The sequence below is a fragment of the Corvus hawaiiensis genome, chromosome 2 (assembly GCF_020740725.1).
Source record: "Corvus hawaiiensis isolate bCorHaw1 chromosome 2, bCorHaw1.pri.cur, whole genome shotgun sequence".
NCBI classification, from domain to species: domain Eukaryota; kingdom Metazoa; phylum Chordata; class Aves; order Passeriformes; family Corvidae; genus Corvus; species Corvus hawaiiensis.
This window is the reverse complement of record NC_063214.1, coordinates 103,269,713-103,293,055: the sequence shown is the minus strand read 5'-3', so window position 1 is coordinate 103,293,055 and position 23,343 is coordinate 103,269,713. Positions and strand designations below refer to the sequence as shown.

General features: G+C 38.6%; 1 protein-coding gene across 4 annotated transcripts in view; it reads left to right on the top strand.

The window, feature by feature from the left end:
• Positions 1-23,343, top strand: part of MID1 (midline 1) — a 249,910-nt gene that overhangs the window by 211,225 nt on the left and 15,342 nt on the right. For all 4 annotated transcript variants that reach the window (XM_048329100.1, XM_048329093.1, XM_048329111.1 and 1 more), the window contains 4 exons: positions 2,104-2,252; positions 5,602-5,729; positions 13,844-13,987; positions 22,329-22,490. In XM_048329100.1, the coding sequence (XP_048185057.1) occupies positions 2,104-2,252; positions 5,602-5,729; positions 13,844-13,987; positions 22,329-22,490 (583 nt within the window). The remainder of the gene's footprint in view (positions 1-2,103; positions 2,253-5,601; positions 5,730-13,843; positions 13,988-22,328; positions 22,491-23,343) is intronic.

The following is a 23,343-nucleotide window of genomic DNA, read 5'->3' as shown; positions in this document are numbered from 1 at the left end:
TCTATGCAGAGAGACCAGATGTGCTGCCAATGAAGTAGAAAACTTACTCTGTTGCTTGCAAAGATATATCCTAATTTCCACTAGCATGGAAGATTTTTAATACAATTGACTCCAAATTTATTTGAATAGAGATGTTATCAGAATCTGTCCCTGTTCTTTGTTCTGTTTTGTTGAACTGAAAGTTATATCAGTGGAGGTCCAGTTAAGATCTGGAATGCTTTGACTCAAATGGGGTATATGTTGAAAGATTTCAGGGTCTCAAGAGACCCATGTGAAAAGCCACAGGAAATTCTGCCCAAGGTATCTTCCTTTAAGGGGACCTATGGCTAAGGGTCTTTCTGGAAGGTAGAGCAAGACAAATTTCTCTGTAGGACTGTAGGTGTGGCTACAGAGCTGGAAACACTCACATACTAGGTTCTAGCTGTGCCTGCAAGGCTGCAGATTCAGTTACACAAGTTTGAAAACCCTGTGCAGCTCCATACTTAATCTCACCTATCACACAAACCTGATAAAAACCCACAGAAGATGTGACAGGAAAGAAGGAAATATCAACTAGGTAAGATAATCCTAGGGCAGATGTCATTCCTACCATTGCAGAAGTGGGTGGGGAGTGAGTGAGATGAGACTCTTCCTTTTTCAATTTATCATCTTCATCTTCTTGAAGATATAAAAAAGAATCAATCAAGTCAAAAATATAGTTCATATATAGACATCACAAATCATGGCATGCCTTCTAGTGCAAAAAATTCACAAGTTAACATTTATTTCATTTCACTGTTTGCTTGTTAATTAATTAGTAAATAAATAGATAATTTTTTTAAAAAAAGTGAAAGTGAACCTTTCACTGGTTGCACTGGTGTAGACTGAATTGTAATCTTTGAAAATGCCCAGTTACAGGAAATATGATGGAATTAGTTCATCCTAGAAGCTGATCAAATCATTAGCAGTACCAAAATCTGTGCATTCCAAACATTTTCTCCTCTTTTTTTCTTTCTATCTTTAAAGAGATACAAATGTTACATGACACAAATCATTTGGCCAGTATCTTATTTGGAAAGTTTTTCAAGAATGTTTATTTTGCTACTTGTTTCTGTTGTCAGATACATGCACTAAGATACCCTCATCACTGCTTAGGATGCCAATATATCTGAAAGACAACTCAGCAACTTCATAGTTTGTGCCCTAATTCCTGAGATTGGGAATGTTATCTTGATTATAAATTTGGATATTTCTGCCAGCCCACTTGGTTGTTAGTTTCCTCATTTTGCATGTAACTGGGTCTTAATGTGCCTTTCTAAACTCCAGAATTATTTAATTTCCTTCCTATTTCTTACTCCTGTTAAAACTATGATCCTGATGTGATAACAAAGGGAAGGACTCCCAGACCTTTCAGGAACTATTGTAGTTCCTGAAAGTTTTGTTAGCCAACATTGTCTTTAAACGGAGGACTGTGCCCTTCCTTAACCTTTCAGCTAATGATTACAGTCACATCTACTGTGTTTATCTCCAGCACGTATGTTTGCAGTAATAATAATCAGCTCTCCTACACTACTGTGCTTTTGTCCAGTTAAAAATATCCAGCAAGAAAACACCCTGTTTTACTAAAAGCACATAATGAGAAGGTCAGGCATGCATTGTTAATAGAATTGAAGTCTTTTTCTGTTAAGATTTATTTTCAGATTTTTTTTGTTATGAAGCTCACCTAAGTAATAGAAAAACAGTAGTTAATCTATAAGTAGCCTCTAACACAGATCTCATAATTTCAGGGAAATGGTTATCTAAATAGCCCTTAGTTATCATGTAAGCAGAAATTACCAGGAAATGACGTTCCTTCTGCTGGAAAATAGGCCAGCTGTGCTTGTTTTGGCTCTCTCCTGTTGTTTTCCATGTGGAAAATATTTAGGCAGAAAGGCTGTGCCTGTCCCTTATTAAAAATATTACATGGCTAGATGGAGTTCACCACAAAGCTTGTGTGAAAGAAGCTCTTGTCACCAAAGCCATTCATCCTAACTGCTCCTTTGCCCAGCTTTGCTTCTGAATTGCAAACTCAGTCATGATTTGTGACCTTAGAGACATGACTGCTTTCCTGTGTTTCCACTCAAGGTGGTGAGGTTGAGAAAACTGGCTCAGCAGATTGCAAACTGCAAACAGTGCATCGAGCGCTCGACATCCCTCATCTCTCAGGCTGAGCAGTCGCTGAAGGAGAATGATCACGCTCGCTTCCTGCAAACAGCTAAAAACATCACTGAAAGGTAAAGGAGACACTCCTCTCAATGAAAAGGAAAATCACACTTTAAGGCAGCTGGATTGTCATAGTTGCTGTATTGTCTTGTCACATCACAGGTGTGGTCAAAGGCAGGGGGGCAGTTGACATATTCCCACAAAAGGCTAGTTCATGCTGTACCAGAGTGGGAAGAACCTCACTGTAATGCTAAATCAAAACATCCCTTTGAGAAGAGGAGCAGTCAAAAGAGGGTGCAAATTAAGAGCTAGAACAGTAACACCGTGCACAAGTAAAAGAGGTAGAATGGTTGCCAAGCAGAGGTCTGATGTTAAATACACTAATAAAAACAGGTTTGTGGCTGAAATTCCTACTTCATGAAAAATTCTGAAATTGATAAAGAAATCAGGCAGCAAGTACATGCCTTAGAAGAAACTGGGAATTATCTTAATGGATTCATATTCTTCACAAATAGCAAGCTACAAGATTATGAAGTGTGTAACTTTGTGTACCTGCACCATGCATCTTGAAGAGATGGAGATTCAACAGTCCAAGGGGTTTGGAAGTTACAGCAGTTGCTGTGTTGGGTCCCTGGGTGCAGGCAATTTCTACTCCTTTCAGGATCCTGGCTCCTCTTCAGCATGCCAGATATATCAAGCATCTCAAAGTACCATGCTATCTGAAAATTTGGTCTGGTATTCAGTGCAATGCTGTGAATGCTGAAACATTCCCATTGAGTTTTTCTGATGAAAAAATATTCTGCTCTAATATCAGCTGTTTAGAAATCAATCAGAAAAAATTTTTTAAAAATTTAAAAAATTTAAAGAAAGGAGAATATGGACAACAAAGAAGAAAGACATCAAAAGTAGGCTTTTTATTAATTTTTTTAAATAGCTGGTTTTTGTATTTCCGGGTTCACATTATAACTTCACATTTTCCAGCCAATTTCCCCCAAATACAAAGCATGAAATTCTCTGCTCCTATTATATTTTGGGGGTTTTTTAACTCTATCACCTACTCTGGTGTGCTGTATCAGTCTTCATCAAAGCTAATTATCACTTTATAAATAAGCCAGCAACACTGGGTTGCCTGTTACAGGTTCAGAGACATGAATATCAGTTGAAAAAGGCAAAGCCAGGCAAGGCCAGGCAAGGCAGTGAGTTATATGTTGTCTCTCAGACCGTGGTTTGTATTCTGTCACCGAGCAACATTATGGCATCCCAGTTGAAGCCAGTAGTAAAACTACAGGTATCAAAAGCTGAAGGTGGGGGTTTGCCCTTTTTTTCAGTATTCAGCAGAACCAGCAGTAGGGCAGAAACCTGTGGAGACACAGAGCTTTGTAACTGACTACCAGGGAATATTCAGAGAAGCTCCATTTTGAACTTGAACAGTGTGAGCAGTTGCATCATAAATACAATCACAGGAGAGACACTGGGAGAGCAGAAATGAGACAAGCTGACATATGTGCCCAATCAAACTTAATTCTTGGCTATCATAGATTGCTGTCTGTAATGAGATGGCTGTGAACACCCTGAAAATCAGAGAATCATTCCAAGCAGTGAATAAAACTAAGGGTAAAAAAACCACCAAGTGCTCGCAGACAAATTGGAAATGGAAAAAGAGGCAAAATTGGATTGAAAAATTATTCCTCACAAGTAACTCTCTTAGTTCTCATGTGGTGAGCAACATTTTGTTTGCTTTTAGGCTGCTCATGTAACAGTCTCACCAGGGCTCAGAGCTCCAGTACCTAAAGCAGTCTCCTGAAATCATGCTCATTGCATTTCCTCATCCACACATTTCAAAGTAATTGCAGTATAATATTCTGTTTTAAGCACAACAGGCAGCTACGCAAGCAAAGTCATTACATACACTCTGATTATTTAGGCTGTGCATTATTTACAGTAGGTGAAATACATTTATCCTAGAAAAACCCTTTCCAATCAAGTACAGTGTCAGTGTTTACAGTGTCAACAGTAGGGAGAATTACAGGACAAAATTCAATCCTCTGAACTTAATATGGCAACATGCTGTCTGAAATATTGAATTGTTGATGTCCTCAAAAACTGACTGTAACACATGTAAATACAGAGCACCCTTTGCATATGCCCAAACAGTCCAAAAATACCTGGTGATATTAAAAAAAACCCAAACGGTCCTAGGATCTACTTTAAACTAAGTTCTACATCCACAGCTGCAAGAAAAACAATGCTGAAAACTGACTGTAACAAGAATATTTACTAGGAAACCTCCTCAGCTCAGCTTTTGAAAACTATGCTGAAGACAATGAGATGTACAGCTCAGTTTTTGACTTTCCTTATTGTATTTTCCTAAAATATTACACAAAAAAAAAAAAAAAAAAAGAAAAAGTAGTCCTTAGTCAACATTTGTCCTGGAGTCATTTCAGTCCTGTCTACAGAAAAATAGTACTCTAATTTGGGAAAATTTTAAATTGAAGCAATAAAATACTTTGATTAGATGTGTCATGAATGACGGATAACGCATGCATGGTTGTCTGTTTACCTCCAAACTGAAACATTTGCCCAATTTCTGTTGTGTAGCAAAAGATTTAGTGATCTCTCTCCTCAGACCAGTCAAACTTTCTATAAACATATGTAGTATCTAGGTCTCCAGAAATATGCATTTTGAGATACCAGGCTGAAGGGTCTGAGAAATGCTTCTTCATGGCATTTTTCTTGTGAAAAGTTCGTATCTTTGTATTATTACATCTGAACAGAGAAAATGTTGATGTAGCTCCTGAAATGAGGTAGGCAAGGAAACTTTTCAGTTTTGGAGGAAATATAAGTCTGCACACATGTTTTGCAGGGAAAAGCCTTTTAAAATAAACCATGCTGACATCTATTTGTTTTATCTCCCTCCTGTGCCTTTTGAAGTTAACAGCAGTGTGCTGTGCTGAACAGCTGAGGAGGTGTGGGGACTGCACAAAGCCCTTGGGACAGCAGTGCCAAGGCATGCCTGGAGCAAGGAACTGCTTGGGAAAACAAGGGTTGGGAGAGATGCAGCATCTGTTAGAATTGCTTAGAACTCAGTTAATTATAGTGCTCTTTCTTCTTTGGTTCAATGGGTGATTAACAAGAATTCAAGGTATATTGTTGCTTGACCAATATTTTGTTAAGATCTTACCTGACACTGCATGTTAGACCTAAGCTCAATAAAAAAAAAAAATTGGAGATCTTGCTCTCAAAAATAAAAGTGGAAGAAGAAGTTCCTAACTTAATAAATATGTATTTTATAAATAAAATACATGTGGAGGCTTTTGCCAAGCTTTTTGAGAAGCAATAACAATCATATTGATCAGGTCCACCTTGATATGAAATTCGTTTTGCCTTGAGGGCTAAAAGACATTTTTCTTTTCATTACAGGGTTTCCATGGCAACTGCATCCTCCCAGGTTCTAATTCCTGAAATTAATCTCAACGATACTTTTGATACTTTCGCACTCGATTTTACCAGGGAGAAGAAATTGTTGGAATGCCTTGATTACCTTACAGGTACTTTTTTTTCTTGAGGTGCTACTATTATATATTCCTCATAAAATAGTAGTGATAGGATTTTCTTCAGTCCTCCCTGTGTTTGTGACTTTGGCTGATTGCCAGGTGCTCACCAAGCCCCTCTCACTCCACCTCCTCAGTAAGGGGAGAAAATTAGATGAAAAGCTCATGGGTTGAGATAAGGACAAGGAGATCACTCAAGAATTACTGCTACAGGCAAAACAGACTCATCTTGAGGAAGATTAATGTAATTTATTGCAAATTAATTGTAAAAGTAGGACACAGAAATAAAAATAAATCTATGAAAAAAACCTTTCCCCCGCTCCCTTCTTCTTGGGCTCAGCTTCATTCCCTGCTCTTGTACCTCCTCCCCACCAAGTGGCACATGGGGATGAGGAATGGAGGTTGTGGTCAGTACATCACACATCATCTCTGCCACGCCTTCTTCTGGTGCCCTTCTCCTACTCTGGCATGGGCTTTCTCCCATGGAATGCAGTTCTTCATGGACCTCTCCAACATGGGCCCTTTCAAGGCTGCCATTCTCCAAGAACTGCTCCAGAGTGGGTCCCTTCTGCCAGATGCAGTCCTTCAGAGGTGGACTGCTCCAGTATGAGTCTCCCATGGTCCTCAATTCCTGTGAGAAACCTTTTTCCTGTGTGGTACTCTCTCTGCAGGCTGCAGCTTCCTCCAGGACATATCAACCTGCTCCAGTGTGAGCAGCTCCACAGCTGCAGGTGGAGATCTGCTTCACCGTAGTCTTCCGTGGGCTGCAGGGAAACAGCCTGCATCACCATAGTCCACCACAGGTTGCAGGAGAATTTCTGCTCTGGCACCTGGGGCACTTCATCTCCCTCTCTCTTCACCAATCTTGGCATCTTCGGGGCTGTTTTTATCACATTTTCTCACTCCTTTCCCCCCCAGCTATGCACAGCCTTTCTTACCCTTTCTTTAAAATGCTGTCACAGAGGCACTATCAACACCAGTGATGGGCTCAGCTTTGGACCCTGGCAGGTGTATCTTAGAACTGATCGAGTATCTGTGTTGGATACTGAGTCAGTTCCTGATCTTTTCTAACAGAGATAATCCTTGCAGCCCAGCCACTACCAAAACCTTGCTACATAAACCAAATACACTCACCCTCGTAATCCTGAATATATTACCTCCAGCAGCCCCAGAATGCCCCAGGAAGCATTAGGTGCTTCAAACAACTGGGATGCATTTCCTACCTCCTCATCTTGCATTCTTCACCACCAGAGTGTGAGGAAGTGGGATTGAGAAATGGTTAAAAGCCACTGCAGCAGAGTGGAGTGAAAGAACAGCTGGAGCTCAGCCTGGAGCAGCCAGAGGAGGGAAAGCAGGGACCAAACCCTATTTCCCGGGAGACGTGTTATCCTCTCCCTTAGGGCTGCCTCCTTGCTGCAGCAGATTGCTGCCTGGCAGAGTTCCTATGAGCAACCAGAAGCTGCTCAAGCAATCAACATCACAGGCTCAGCAGTGAACGATGTTTTCTCATGTCGGTGACACTGTGTATTTCCCCATCACAGAACTGGAGGATCTGGCTGTGTCTGGAACTAGAGAGCACACTGTGCTCTGAGCCAGGCTGTGGGGTGGGTTCTCCACACAGCAGAGCCCCACCTCACTTAACTGAGATCTTTGGCCTGAAGAAGCCCACAGGATTAGACCCTTACTGAAAGCCTGAGTAATGTGCAGTCTCAGAGCGTACAATGACTCACAAAGAGAAACAAATTACTGTAATTTAGGGTGTTTTGATTTCAATGCCAGAATTAGAACAATTCATTCCAGCTCAATTGAAAACAGAAGAGATGTGGTAGGTTTTTATTTTGCAGGGTCTTTAAGCATCTGCTGTTAATAGCAAGAATTTGCAATGAAAGGCACAAAGCACTGTTAGAAAAGCACTGGAAAACACTTCCTGGGTCCATTCACTTGTTCCAGTTTGCAGAGGGTATACTTGTGTTAGTTCAGGAGAATGTGAGGGTGCAGTCTCCTCATTGCCAACCACTGTAATCTCTTCCATGCAGAGGGCTGGCTTCTGGCTTTTCTTCTGAGGAAAGGCTGAGAAAGTTAGAGTTGTTCAGCCTGCAGAAGAGAGGGCTCCAAGGAGACCTCATTGTGGTCTTTCAACACTTAAAACATTTAGTAGGGTCTGTTGAGACAGGACAAGGGGTAATGGTTCTAAACCAAAGGAAGGTAAGTTCAGACTAAATATAAGGAAAAAATCTTTAAAATGAAGGTGGTGATCCAGTAGAACAGGTTGCCAGAGAGGCTGTATAGGTCCCATCCCTGGAAACATCCAAGGTCAAGTTGGACAGAACTCTGAGCAACCTGTCCCTGTTCACTGTCTGGAGATTGGGCCAGAAGAACTTTAAAGGTCCCTCCCAATCCAAACTATTCTCTGACACTGTGATTCCGTGAATAAGTGAACAGATTAATACTGGGAAGCACAAGACTGTGTCCATGCACAGGGCAGCAGCACCCCTGCCTGCTAGAGCTGTGGGGTTCTTGTCATATCTAAAAGAGAAATTTTATCTGCAAGGAATTTCTTTATCACTGTGTGACAGATGAATACAATCAGTGTCTAACACATATTCAAGTAAATAAAACACAATAATAATGTGATAAGAGTAATTTCAGCTTCTTATACAGTACCAGTGTAATGTTGTGGTGTCTACCTCTCTCCAACTCTGTAGGATTTTTGCCATCGTGTTGAGTATTCACCCCAAAATTATAAAAATCCAAGGAAATGAAAGGAAGAATTAAAACAAAAAACAGGCTCATTTGCCCTAACCTAGCAATCTACCTTTAAAATAATCAGCCACATCTTCTTTTATAGTCAAATAAGAGAAGTAACCATCTCATTTTGAGGCACATATGTCGAGGCAGTTGACTCCATTCTGGAGTTGCCTATTCCTCCCAGTTGTCTCCAAACAGAGGATAGATATATTCATGCAAATGCAGATAACTGTGGTTTAGATCTGTAACGTTATATGAGGTGAATTCTGTCTAGCAGTCTGTTCCTGCATCCCTCAGGTCTTCTCCCCTTTGTACATCACATGTCAATATTACCAGCCTAATTGCTGTTCACTGAAGAAAACAAAGGATTTATCTCTATCAAAATGAAGGGTTGCCTTGCTATAAGGATATTTTCTGTGATCAATCATGATGGCTGTGTCATTTATGTAACTCCTTCTCTGCCTTTTTCCTAACTCATCCACAGTCTTAAAAATTTGCTCACAATGCAGTCTAAGGAAACTTACATATGTATCAAGCATTTTAGCTGGTTTTTCCTAACAAACCATTTTTATCCCTGCCCTTGATGCCCAGTGAAAAACAGTTCTAGCTGGCTTTTCTTCACATTAATAAATAGCATATGGCTACAGTGGCAAAATGCAAAGCACAGGTCCAAATTATCTGAGCATAAAATGTAACCTATGCAGACATCTAGAATATATTTATGCAAATATATGTATATAGGTATATATGAGATAGAGGTGTATATATATAATCCCAAGAGTAAAATGCATTTTATTATTCTCTACTGTTGTCCAGAACTTCAGAGAAAGATTTATGTTACTCCTTTCAGACTGGTACATGGAATTCTCATAGATCATAAACTGAACTCTTTGTGACAGAATGAATTAGGCTTTATTTTTATCACGCTTCACAGTTAAGTAAAACAAAGACCATTTGTACATCCTAGTCATAGATCTATGCTGTGAATTAAGTGAAGAAGCCTAACTTATAACTATCATCTGTACGGCTTCTGGACAAAATGTCAAAACCTAAATTCCAGCTTCATTATCTCTGCTGTCAGTTGCTTTTGAAACAATTGACCTCGGCTGTCTCCTGGAGATTTTTTTCTCCTTTGGTTCTTCCCAGTATAATATTTGTCAGATCTTCTTCACACTCCATCTCCCCAACCTTATCTTTTTTCTAGGCTATTTTTTTACTGAAGAAATAAATTTAACTAGTTTGTGCTTATCATTTACGTAGATGTCTGTCCTAAGCTTCTGCTATCCACATAAAATCTCTGATATCTTTCTGAAAGTTGCCCGCCAGACATTGAGATATCAAGCTCAGTATATTAAAACAATACTTTTAAACTTCATCTGACTGTTGTATTCTCTGTATATATAGCCTTTATGTCTTTTGAAAGCATTCTTATCTTAACAGTTGCTCAAGCTCTTCATCTGGAAATCATTTTTCTAAACATGTATCTAGCTAGATGCAGGCGATATGTATGACTTGCAAACCCTCTGCACAATATTACTGTTATAAGGACGTTTTTTGTCCATTGTGAATCAAAAATGCTTGGTTTGTGTCTTAATACTTTGAAATCACTTGCAGGAACATCTATTCTTTGACCTTGCAATTTGCCCTACTTCAGAAATCCCATCTGATACAGTGATAGGTTTTCTTCATCCATTACTTCAGCTATGACTGCACAAAGAAATATGTATTGCCTAGCATATGCCAGCAATTTTTTCACACAGAAACAACTTCCTTCTGGAAACACTTCACAACTTCTCTTACTGTTTAGCTCTTTCAGCATTGAAAGATCAAAAACCAACTATGGTCAACGCTCAGTCTCACGGTTTGAGTGTAATCTCTTCTCATTCTGTTGATTTTGAGCAGTCCTGGTCTACCTGAAGTCATGGTCTACTATCTATGTCTAGATGGTTGTATGACTGAGCCCTTGGTACCAACTCATACATGACAAGTTAAAAATACATAAAATTTGTATTCACATCTGATGTAACTGTGCCTTTCAAATTCCTGTATGCTGGTTCAGTCCAGTGTCATGATACAAAATGGAGTCAGTAATGAACATCTGAGAGAGGGTCAGTGCAGCTTCTGCGCCTCCCTCACAGTCATACCAGAAATATGGATATTTCTAGCACCATTAAGTCAAGCAGATTGCTTAGGTCTTCTGTCTGTTACTCAGTATCAAAATCCATAAGGAACATTTTCAAGTCAATCACTGCATGACAGCAGGGAAAGAGAAACTGAGCATACAAAATGAAGTTGAGGTGGTTTTAGTCAATCTCTGTGACCTTGTGCTGAGAGGATTTAGATAGAATCTCGATAGGCACCGCATTCATGCTGGGATTCACCGGGGAAAGGAAGCAATGTCCCTAAACTGTCTCTCAGGTGTGTAAACCCTGTGAGCCATTCATTCTGCTTCAGAGCAACAGCCATGCAGATGACATGGAAAGGAAGGTGCACTAAACTAACTGGTTTGAAAGGGAGTAGTTATTCTCATGAGATCAGTTACTGTTGAGAGCAAATTTAAGAAACTTCATTTCTAATATTAATGCCTTTCAGGCATTTCAGGTGTGGTTACTGAATTTTTAAGTGTGTTTACTCAGTTTTGAGTCAAAATGAACTAAAACAGCCTTCAGCAATGATTTTTCTGTCTTGTGAGAGAGTGTTGATTCACAAATGCTGGTGAATGAAAGTCTGAGTGTCTGAAGCAGTGACCACTCCCAGATATTTTGTCTGATCCTCTACAGAGAAGTGTATTATGTCTTCCACTGCTGTGCTGGAAGCATACTGGGCTTCCCCTCTGGAGCAGTGGTGAAGCACATGCGAGTCAAGAAGGGGAAGTTTCTGGTGCAGCCTTGAGATCACTGGAGTCTTTGAGGAGGTTTTCCTGTGGCACAGAGCTCTGTAACAGTACTGATGAATTCAGTAACCAAACCACACGCTACCAAATGCAATACTGAAGCTAACTGGTTGAGGTCAATCTCAAATTGCATTACAAAGTTACACTCTCTAAAGGAGTATGTGCTGTGGAATGATGAATTTGGCAGTTGGACTGCTACATTATTTTCTCATACAAAGCATCTAAATGTAGACTTTCCTGCCTTTCTGTAGGAGGTGCAGGTGTATTTGTTTTATTCTGAGTGGTTTATGAAATGAATGTTGCCAAAGAGCTGAATTCATGCAGTATAGTCTCAGGTGAGTGTGGGTTAATCACAAGAGCCAGGGAAAATATGTCCTGCTTAGGTCAAACCTCTCTCAGTCATTTTCATTACATGAAGGCCTGTAAACTTCCAGCTATAAGGCCAGGTGTGCATGTGAAAAGCAAACTTAGGCTGCCATTTTCAAAGAATTTGAAGATGCTTGGGTGTTATTGAAATGCAGTTTGCAGTTAATTAAACCTTCAGTAATTTTTGCTTTCTATAAATTAGTATTTATTTTCTGTGTTGAAGTACTAACATTTCTCAAGTAAAATATTTTGTTGTTAGGTGCAGGAGATGACAGAAAAAAATTTTAGTTGAACACCAGCAGACAAAAAAAATTGATTTACTTGTATGTTTGTAATTAAGACTTGTTCCAGTTTTTTGTTTGGCCTTTGAAGGACAGGAAAATTTTGAAATGAAGCCCCAGCTAGGAAGAAAAAATTTTTAAAACCTCCTGTGGTTGTTCTACAGGATACATTTTTGGAACACAGCTGATATTACCATAAGTCTTTTCAGAAAACCGTGAACGTTTTTTTCCACATTTTGGTTATATTCTTCTCCTGTTCTTATTTGAGTTTTATTTGTCTTTGTTTTCATTAATACCCATCTTTCCCAAGGGTTTTTCTGACAGGTTAAAAAAAGGCATTTGTTGTCTTCTGTGATTCAATATTTAGAGCATCACAAATCATGGCCATATCATGAAACACATTTGAATGTTTCCTTATGCCCCTTGGTTAAAAGAGGCTGCTTGGAAACGTGTCTGCACTTTAATCCTTGGGAACATACACCAGTAAACCAGAGACATGATCTATAAAAATTCTTAATGGAAAATAAAATAGATGTGTCATAAAAATAATATGTTTCAAAAGTAAAGGTGGAATTCCTTCAGAGGCACTTTTTTTGAGGCTATTATTTATGGCTATCAGAGGTTAAAGAGCTGACAGGAAAAAAAATAACCAACCAAAACTAAACCACAAACATTCACAGTTGCCTTTCTTTTCCTTTAATACAGACATATTTTGGTTGTTTCAGCTTGAGTGCTCTCCTTCTTCACTTGTGACAGCTGGGAGAAACGCTATTAAGCACAAGGATTTTTTATTTTTCTTTTCATGATATGGATTGTAGGGAAGATGATTTGGAATGAAGCTCCCACTGAGACAAGGATGTGGGAAAATCCACCAGTCTTTCAAAGAGAGACTCATTTCTTTGTTATTTAGGTGTTTGGCTTTTTAAAGATTGCAAACAAGAAAATTTAGACCTAAGTAACTTGCTTCAAGTTTCACTTCTTTAAATAGTTCTTTAAAACAAACATGCAATAATATGGGAAAAGTCTGTATATCTTGCTACACAGAGATCTTTTCTGTCTATTAGGAAAAAAAAAGAGAGAGAGAGAGAAACAGAGGACTCCTGGGTGACTATTTGGTTGTAATATTCATACAGTCATTATGCTATGATAGGAACTCTTTATTTAATGCTGAAAAAAGTGAATTTTATAACCAGCAGAAATTATATGCAGCTAAATTAGAAAGGATGGCTGAGAGATCAATAAAAATGGAGAAAATTCAGCATGAAAGTATGAGTGTTGGGAGCTTCCCCAAAATTATATTTTTGCTAATGAGTGACAGATCATAGTGCGGCCTGGAGCAGGGCCAGGAAGGATGAACCACCACAATACCACTAATGGAAACCCCTGTTAAGATAGGCTGGGCAAACACTGCTTTCGAGTAAACAGTGTTTACTTGAAAAAAGTGTTGACCCTTTCTCTTGACATGCATCAATGAAATTTTGATAAGTTTGGTGAAATGGTCAGAACAATCTTAGAAAAATTAACTCGTCATTGTACCCATCTAATGTGATCACCAATACATCACTTGTTCTAGGGCATCTGAAACTAAAGCTACTTTAATACAAAATATTTTCAAAACCTGGAGTTCCCAGGTGGTTATGTTGATATTAAGAATTCCTTCCTAACAGTTAATTGATAATCACAGTTAGTACTGGAATTAGTGAAAAGTTGTTGAAAATCTGTTGGATGATATCGCTACAAACTCATACATCAACTACATCCCCTAATCTCAGGGGAGAGGGAAAATTCTTCACTGATTGTGCCTCCTGTGTTGTATCTCACAGCTCCCAACCCACCCACCATTCGAGAAGAGCTCTGTACAGCTTCTTATGATACCATTACTGTGCACTGGACATCAGATGATGAGTTCAGTGTAGTCTCTTACGAGCTGCAGTACACCATCTTCACTGGACAAGCCAACGTTGTTAGTGAGTATAAACCTTCTCTTTTCTTGTTGTTTCCTTATGCTTTCTACATAAACCAAGTGTCTTTAAAGATAAATATGCTCCTATGTCCAAAAAAAAGGAAAAATTATATTTTAGATTGATTTAAAGCCAAAATTTTTAATCCAAACCAATAATGATTTTAAAAACATTTAAAATTCAGAATTACTTCAGTTAGAATTTCTTGTGTCTTTTCTGGGAGTGTCATGTATTGGGAACTTTTCAAGACTAAACCCAGGACAAGTACTGTCTGTATTAACAGGACTTGCCTCTTGCGTCCCAAGTCCCTTTTTGCAGATGCAGCAAGTTCAAAGACCTCCATTTCATTGTCTGCACTAGTCAGTCTGCATGTGGGAGCCTGTTTTGAACTGGTCACTACTTAGAGCTGCAACCCCACTGTCATTTATATAAACTTGACATCTGGACCTTTGTCTGAAATACAGATTAAGTCCTTCCCTCTTACTGTCTTCAAGGCTACAAAGCATAGGTCTCAGTGAACTACAGGCTAAGTCAGAAAACATCAGTGGAACAACAACTTATATGGTAACTTGGTTTTACTTAAAATGAGACTAACAAACGTTAATTTTGTATCATAGCACACTTTATATGAGTACTCTCTATGTTTTGAATCTGTGACTTTCTTTAATGACCGAATTTATTTATTAGATTTTAGATTGCTTTATTGTTAAATAACTACTCATCATAGAAAAAAAAAATATTGTCTAATCTTTGGTCAGGAAGTCAGCACTTCTGGGTTCAGTGGTCTGCAATCATTGAGATCATTGAGTATGAATTTGGAGAAGTCATTCAACTTCTTCCTGATCCCTGTGTATTTAATGGGAATATCACTAGCTGACACATACTTGTTTTATTAAACAAGGATTCTGAAATGAGCCAAATCAGTCAAAATGTGGAGTTTGTTCAAGTCAACATATATTTAGATAGGGAACCCATTGCCACAGAGGGCTGGTGTATTTTGGAGTTCAAGAGATGCCTGAACAGATCATGCAAGAAAAGTACACTGAGAACAATGAAGTGCAATGAAGTGGCTCTGGAAGTCCCAGAGCTGTAAGCTGTTGAAGCCTGGGAGAACATGGTGAGAAATGATCAGTGTGTGCTTTCCCTATTCCTTAAAACCTTCCTACACCCTAACCTTTGTGCACCAGCTAATACCCTGGACATGCACTGACCTAGATAGACCTAGTTGTGAGACAGGGCAGAAATGCTTTCCTTCTTGCAAAACTTGTTTGTAAGAAGAAAATTTGTTGAGATACTTTGATGAAACTCAGTGCTGTGGGCATGTTTACATACTTTATGTCAGTGGAAAAATTGTATGGTCTATGCCAAGTTTGAGTACTGAGCCAAGCTCTCCTACTGACTCCTCTGTTACTGTGTGCCTCTCATCTTCTCCATCACTAAGCAGGAGTTTGGTTTCCAGCCATCTGAAAGGATATCTGAGGATTCATGTGCTGGCATCTTAACACATTTTTTAAGTAGCATACTGTGAATGTATTATAGTGTTCAGGACTGACTCAAAAAAAGAAGATGGATTATTGAAAATTTGATGAATGATTTGTCAAAACCTCCATGCAGTATTTCCCTTAACAGCCTGATTTTGAAGAATACACTGCAAAATTTAAGGCTGCTGGAAAGACCAAATAAACTTCAACACATGCTTCTACGTCTGAGCAAGCTGGATAATAAAAAAGTCTAATAGTAATTTTGAAGAAGTTGAAGCAAGGTAGATAAGGAAGGAAAAGCTTCCCTGATTAGCCACTACTAAGAAGAAAGGACTTAAGAGAGTGTGTTGCTTGTATTCAAGTCCATTTTTATCTATGGCTTTATGCTGTGCAAGTAAATTATTTGCATTATGTGTGAACATCATGTGTGAACAGCAGCAAAAGGTGTGCCATTTCCACACCCTTGGGATGTGGGATTTTACTCCTTGCTTACTAGTGAATAAATAACAAGGTATTTCTATTTTAGGCTGCACTGTAGGTTTCCCATGTAGAGGTGAAAGTTTTGATCAGCAAAATATGTATCAATAAGTCTGCTTTCAGGGATGCAATATAATTTTCAAGCATGGCATGAAGTGCGCAGTATGCAGTCTGAACTTTCATATCACTTTGCAAAAACCGCATAATTAAAACTTTGAAGAGAAAACAAATTTTGTTTACAAAATGCTCTGAAGACCTTAAATGAGAGTAGAAAGAAATGAAAGAATGGCCCGTTTTTTGGTGGTTTTTTTGGTTTGGTTTTGTTTTGTTTGGGGTTTTTGGTTTTGTTTTTTGGGGGTTTTTTTTGGTTGGTTGGTTGGTTGGTTGGTTGGTTGGGTTTTTTTTAAGAGAGCTAGTTCTTATGCAAATACCCTGGTTTAATTGAAAGCTATAATGTTAACCCAAATTAAATACATGCATGTATTATAAGTGAAAGGCCTTTCCAAATGTTGTAAAGCTTTTTTTTTTAATTTCATTATTTAATACAGACTTGAGTACCTCCAATGGTGACCTTCCTGCCAACATGCTACAAATCTGCCTGGGTTTGTAAAATGTGAGACTCTCCCAGTTCATTCCAAATTACACTGGTTTTGGAGATTTGCCCACTAACAAACATCATAGAATCATGGGATCACTTGGGTTGGAAAAGACCTCTAAGATCATTGAGTCCATCTATTAACTTAACATTGCCAAGTCCACCACTAAAACATGGCCCTAAATGTCACATCCACATGACTTTTGAATACCTTTAGGAATGGTGACACCACCACTTACCTGGACAGTCTGTTCCAATGCTTGACCATGAAGAAATTTCCTAATACCCAATCTAAACCTCCCCTGGTACAATTTGAGACCATTTCTTCTTGCTCTGTCAATCCTAACCTCATTTTACTCAAGAGAACTACTTGGATATTTATTCTCTTTGTTACATTATATTCTTGATCCTGCAGAAGGATTTAACATCCCACGTGTTACAAATGGCTTTCCAAGGCTGTTCTTAGAATATCAGAGTGTACCTCAGTAATGCAGTTGAACACAGAGAGCTAGTGTCACTGTAAGTGGCATTAGCAGGTGCTGCACTGCAGCCTTCATGTTTTGATGAACTGAGGATAGGTTTGTGGGGTTTTGTTTAAATGCTGTTTTAATGAAATAGACTTTGGGTTAGCACAAATGTCTTCCTATTTATGGCATATGCATGCTGTTGCACATAACTGTATTTTTATTTCTCTGTCACATCCCAAAAATTTCCATTGGTATTGTGTGTTGCCTGTAGCAGAAAATGTAAACAGGCTCATAGCTTGACTTCAGTTCCGTGGTTTTTGTAGCTATGAATTAGTCACCAGGGAGTAGCTCAAGTACTGCATTAAACCAACAAGCTTTTTCCCCTGAGACAATAGGAATCACTTTGCATACATACCCACCTACCGTGCTAATGGAGGTTGTTATTTTGGAATCTGTTTCTTAAACCACATAGCCAGCTTGACTGCACTTTCCACTCACAGTACATTTCCCCCACCAGAGGCATATATCATCCAGAGATTGCTAAGAATTCAGTAACGAAAACAAGCAATAATATGTTTTTTTAGTATATTTTCTATCCAACATAATCAACTATATTCTTTTTTATTAACTGAAAAATTGGAAAGTTAACTTTTGATGGCCAAAGTCCAAATAGAGTATTTCATTTGAATCCTATTTCATACAGGAAAGATTATTTCCAAATGTGGCCAAACTTCTTGGCTATTGAATGTTTGGCAGACCTGTTCTGTGCATAAGAGCAATGTGGAACTTTAGGTTAAGTAGGCTTTTACTAAAGCAGTTGTTCTCAGAGTTATACCGTTTGTACATTTGCATTTCTGAGAGGCAGCTAATCACCTGCAATCTGAATATGGTAAAAGCTTTCAAAATTACTTTGTCACTAGCTAACTAACATGCATTATAATTTCATTATCCCATTTTAATAGATTTTCAAGTATTCATTGAGTACGCCTTTTTTTAACACCACGGATTTGTTACAGTGTGTTTCAGGACAGTTCAAATTTTTCTCTAGCTCTGAGACAAGATTCTTCAGGAAAAATACATCTCTTCCTTCTTGATAAAAATCAGTGAATCATTCTCTCTTACCTGGTAAAAGAAATCAGGGTTAATTAGTTATACAGTCTAATTTCTAAAAAATCACCATGTCAAGGATACAGTGTACTACTGTCAGAACCTTTTCACTGTTACAGGACCTCTCTTCCTTTGAGAGAGCATAAAAGTTTTTTGAAGGATCTAAGACAATTAGGAGCCCAAGTTTCCATTAAAAACAGTGAATTTATGATTCACCAATTCTTTTTTTAATATTCTAGCCTTTGTCTCTTTCTCTAAGTTTTATTTCACCAAAAGCAGATTCCTTACAGTCTTCAGATTTCTATTGAAGATTTTAGTGAGAATTTTTAATGGCACAAAAGCAAATTTGGGATAAAACCAGGAAAACTTCTGCCTCTTTAACGTATAAAAAGAGTGTATTTCTTTAAAAAAAAATTCAATGTGTTTTGCAGAAATCCTGCATATGTTATTTTTTTTTCAGATGGGAATGAAGAGTGGGGGTGGAGAGCTATCTGTTACTTTCACCTACCTTATTCGCTCTACCAATTTGAATTGGTAATAATTTATTTAAATAAAGCATTTTACAATAATTAAAATACTCAAGAGATTAAATAACCTTCCCATGACTTTTGTGCTCCTTTTCCAGTTTTCAAGAAAATACATTTTATTAAAATCTTCCAGTGTAAATTTTAGGAGGATTTACACCTTGGGATTTTTCCCATCTGTTTTTTAAAGTGCATCAACAGCCAACACCAGGGAAATAGCTTTACAAATTATTATCTCCAGACTCTGAGAAACTTGTTTTGAAAACTCACACATCCTGTACGGACATCACTGTGCTCACAGCACCATTCCAGGATGTAATTTAAATTCTCTACATTTTTGTAGGCTACAGTTTTAAAGTACATTGTTTTACCATCTGCATATCCCTGTTAAAAGCCCTGGGTTTTTGAAACAAGAAACCTGAATGTAGCCTGGATTAGGAGTGGGTACAATAGGAGAGCCTTGGCTCCTGCTGCTGCACCAGTGAGGAGATGTGTACTTTTCCACTTCACCTGCTGCCACAGGCAGGGAACTGAGGGGGCAAACACTACCCCCAGATGTCAGTGTGACCAGGCTGCTTGTTCATTTCCCTGAACTTCCTTAATCATATTCTTTTGTATTCAGAGAAGAAAGGCTGTCCTGACAGGGCATAACTGGAGACAAATTCCTTTGATGCACTGACAAATTATTCTTTCGTATGTAAAAGCTTAACGTGGCTGCCAATAATAACTATTCTCCCTTTTGAAGGAGTTTGGACTTGTAGTTTGGAATCATCAATACTTCATTCCCAGGATTTTTGAATGAAAGTACAATCTAAAGCCTGTTATCAAAGAGCTTACAGTCAGAAATCAGAACACATCACTGAGCCCCTTGATGCATAGGCAAAAGCTGAGCTTGTTGGGACAACAAGGTTTGTTGAGCAAAGTAACCAAGACAGTCACTGCACATCCAACATTTATTGCACATCAGTAGTCTGGGATGCCTAAGACTGGAAGGACAAAGAAAAGAAACATCAGATGTATTCTGCCATCAAAGAGGATGGAACTTTCCTCTACAACATGAGTCAGGTCAAACAGAGGGTTTCTGACTCTCTCTATTGACTGTGCAGAGAGTTTAGGGTAGGTAAGGTCCTTAGTGATTATTGGGTATGTATAAATCCACGTAACCAGGAGGAAGGGATGAACTCGAGAGGAGACTCATAGCAATGCAACAATACCCTTACTGTCCTTTATATACTTATTTGGATCAAAGTTTTATACTTTGTTAAGGAGCAATCAGCCTCTGGACGGTATTGTAAAAAGTGTAATGCAAGTCTTAAAAATGTGCCCATTAGAGAGTTGCAGTGAACACTACAAACTAGTTTCTAGATGAGTTAGCAAAACTGTGGGCATTTCTGCGTCTGCATAACGGTCAGCTTATAAATGGTTTACACACACCACAGAATTTTGCTTTCAAAGTGTGGTTGTGGTTGGAGAAGACCCCTAGGACCACTGTCTGTATCCATCCCACTTATTGTCACATGTTATTCTGTATCCCATCAGAGGCATCTTAGTTAAGGATTCGCTGATTATATTGAACTTGCTTTAAATCCAGTGCTTCATTTTGCTTTATTTTAACATACTTATTTTGCAATAGTGCCTGTGAGTCCAGTAAGGGATGGTTTCAATCCAAAATCATTGTGGTAATTCAGCTACAGAAGTGTCCCTTTAATATCTATGGCAAATTGGGGAAAGATGAGATTTCCTCTGAGTAGTCAGTGAAATATTTTATGTCAGGAAGCTGCTTCTTTTATTTTCTTTTTTCCTCATAGGAAACTCCTTCACACATAGCCTAAAAAAATAAGTATAAGTTGGTGTGTACGGCTCAGTGAAAGAAGAAATGGACTGATGTTGCTTTAAGGAGTTCACTACAAGTGCTGGGCCCAGCTGGGGTTGCCATAGGGTGTAACGTGGGGTTCTTTCCCTTCATGAGACAGGCAGATAATTGTTCTATACAATCATACACACACACACACACACACACACATATATACGTATATATAATCATCTATAGATGAGGTACTCATCTCATGTCATTTTCACACCTGGAGAAGTGAAAGAAAGTACTTACTGATTTCTGCCTCTCCTCAGAGTCCAGAAAAATGGGTTAGGCATTGTAGCTCTTCGTTAAGCGACAAGATAATATGAATCCAACCTGAAACTGTGCCACAGTTACCCATTTGCACAGCAGGATGAATCTCTGTTCTGCCTGCCTCTTAAGAATGCTTTGTAATGCAAGAGACACGAACTTCATAATACTTAGATTGAAATTTGGAATTTAAGTTCTGTTTCTAATGATCTTTTGTTATGAAAAGCACATATCAAATTAGGAAGGAATCTTGCAGTATGGCCATGAATTGTCTGTGAGACTGCAAACCTGTATCACAGATCCCTTTCTTTCAGGTTTTGTAACCAGTAGCCTTTAAATTTTGTTTTACATAAAGGTTCATATTTTCTGATATGCAGAGCTGAATTTACTACTGAGTTCTAAAAGATTCTCTTCATTAGTGGTTTGCTGGTAGAACATTAGTTAAAAGCTGAAAGCTGTCTGGAAATAACAACAGCTTTCATAATGTGTCATATGCCCAGTAAAGACAGGGGCTAAGAAGCCTGTCAGGTTCCTAATCCAGTCAAGCATTTCTCTGTTAAGTTTTCCAGCCTTACATATGCACACACATGCATACACTTCCATTTGCATCTACCTATTTCTGGCTGTGTCACCATATAAAAGGTTGTGAATACATATACTCTTCATAAATGTTAATTTTTTTTATTTATGTAAACATCTACAGTAAGAGACTGGGGAATCCATTAGACCAGGAGCTGTTCCAAATATACAGTGAGTTGTATGTATGATTGACTGCCTTTGCAGCTATGCCACAGTAGGAAAAACTTGCGTAGAGTAATAAGTTCATTTTAATAGAGTATTTTCCTGTTTTGATTATGATATTGGTACTCCCTTATTTTACCTACTTCCTGTGTATTATACTTCTGTGATAGGCATCAAATGTAAACCAAGTATAAACCAAAAAGTTTTATAAGTGGAAAATTTTCCAGCTGGCATCTCAGCATGTGGACATAAATCAAAAAGTTGCATCCATTAAATTTACTGGCTTAGATTACTTTCTGGCAAAGCCTGAAGTGCAAGAGCCAAAGGTTTCCCTGAAGTCCATGCTCTACCCTGTTTGGCGTCCCATGATTTGCTTCAGGTTCTGAAGAATGCATACCTGGGGACTGTCAGCCAAGGTGCCTCCCCAGCCCTCCTGGCTTTACTGCTTACGTTCGAGGTTTAAAGTGAGTTCATTAATCCAAACAGTAGATTGATGGGATCTCCATAATCTTCCAGTTCTTAAGCAATAAAGAATGCCTTGTGTTGGGATATGAAAAATCTCAGACTGCTAGTGTCTCCACCAAGCCATTTCTTGAATGCCCACTTTTTATGGTTCACTTCACACAGCAAGAACTTAAAATGTACCTTGGCTGCAGGTTGATAAAATGAATTAGGGGCTTTAAGTAGTGGCTCAGTAAATGTAACAACACTTTAAAAGGTACAGAAGCAAAGTTCATATTGGCCCTTAGGTGCCTGGGAATGCTCTAAATGTCCCTCTGTTACAAAGTGTTTAGTGTGTTATGACTGATGTGCTCTGTTTGAAATTGCAGGTTTATGCAACTCAGCCGACAGCTGGATGATTGTTCCTAATATCAAACAAAACCACTACACAGTGCATGGGCTGCAGAGTGGCACAAAGTACATCTTCATTGTTAAGGCCATTAATCAGGCTGGCAGCCGGAGCAGCGAGCCTGGCAAGCTCAAGACAAACAGTGAGTAACATGAGATCAGAATGCACAAAGTCTTCTCCTTTCTGGCCTTCCTTTTTAGGTCTGATCTTTGAAAGATACAGGAGGACAGAGATGTTTAACTTTTTTAAAGTGCTTTCCAAAATGAAAGCCACTTATTTAACATAATTCAAGATTGCCTGAGTCTTCAGTAGCACAGAAAATATGTTGGGGTTTTTTGAGAGATACAGCTGTAGTTTGGTCACTGGAAATATCACATAGGAACTAAGCTATCACATGTGAAATGGTTGAAAATACTCTTTTGTGGTTTTGTTTTAATATCCTCTCTATTCTTTTTCCTCTACAAAGCAAAAATTTTCCTTATGTTTGCAGTAAAACATTTTATTTTTGTGTAGTGTTCATAAGATAATTGCTAGTCTAATTTTATCCCCCAAAATGATCTCTTTTTTAGGACATTGGAAAACTTCTTAGCTTCAACCCCCTCATTTTTTTATGGAGTTCAGAAAGGTGATAGAGTAGTCAGAGATCCCACTTCAAAAAAACAATGGTTACTGACATCAAATTATTAGCAGATGTAGAATAGCAATTTTAAGACTAGTTTTCATCTGTTTTTTCCTCTTGTCCCAGCTAATCCCTCAGCCATGTACTCATCATGGGCAGCTCTGAGGGTTGGAAAGGAAACACTGGGATTTGTGCATCCTCTGAAACCTGCTTGTTGTAGGGGAGGGTGCTTGAAGGGGAGTGATAGTGAATGGTGAAAGGAGTCTGAAGAGAATGGCATGTACACTCTTCTGATTTCCTCCTGTTCGCTATTAACCTGTGTGATGGGACCAGACACAATTTAGTACAGAGAGACATCCTTCAGATACTGCTTCAG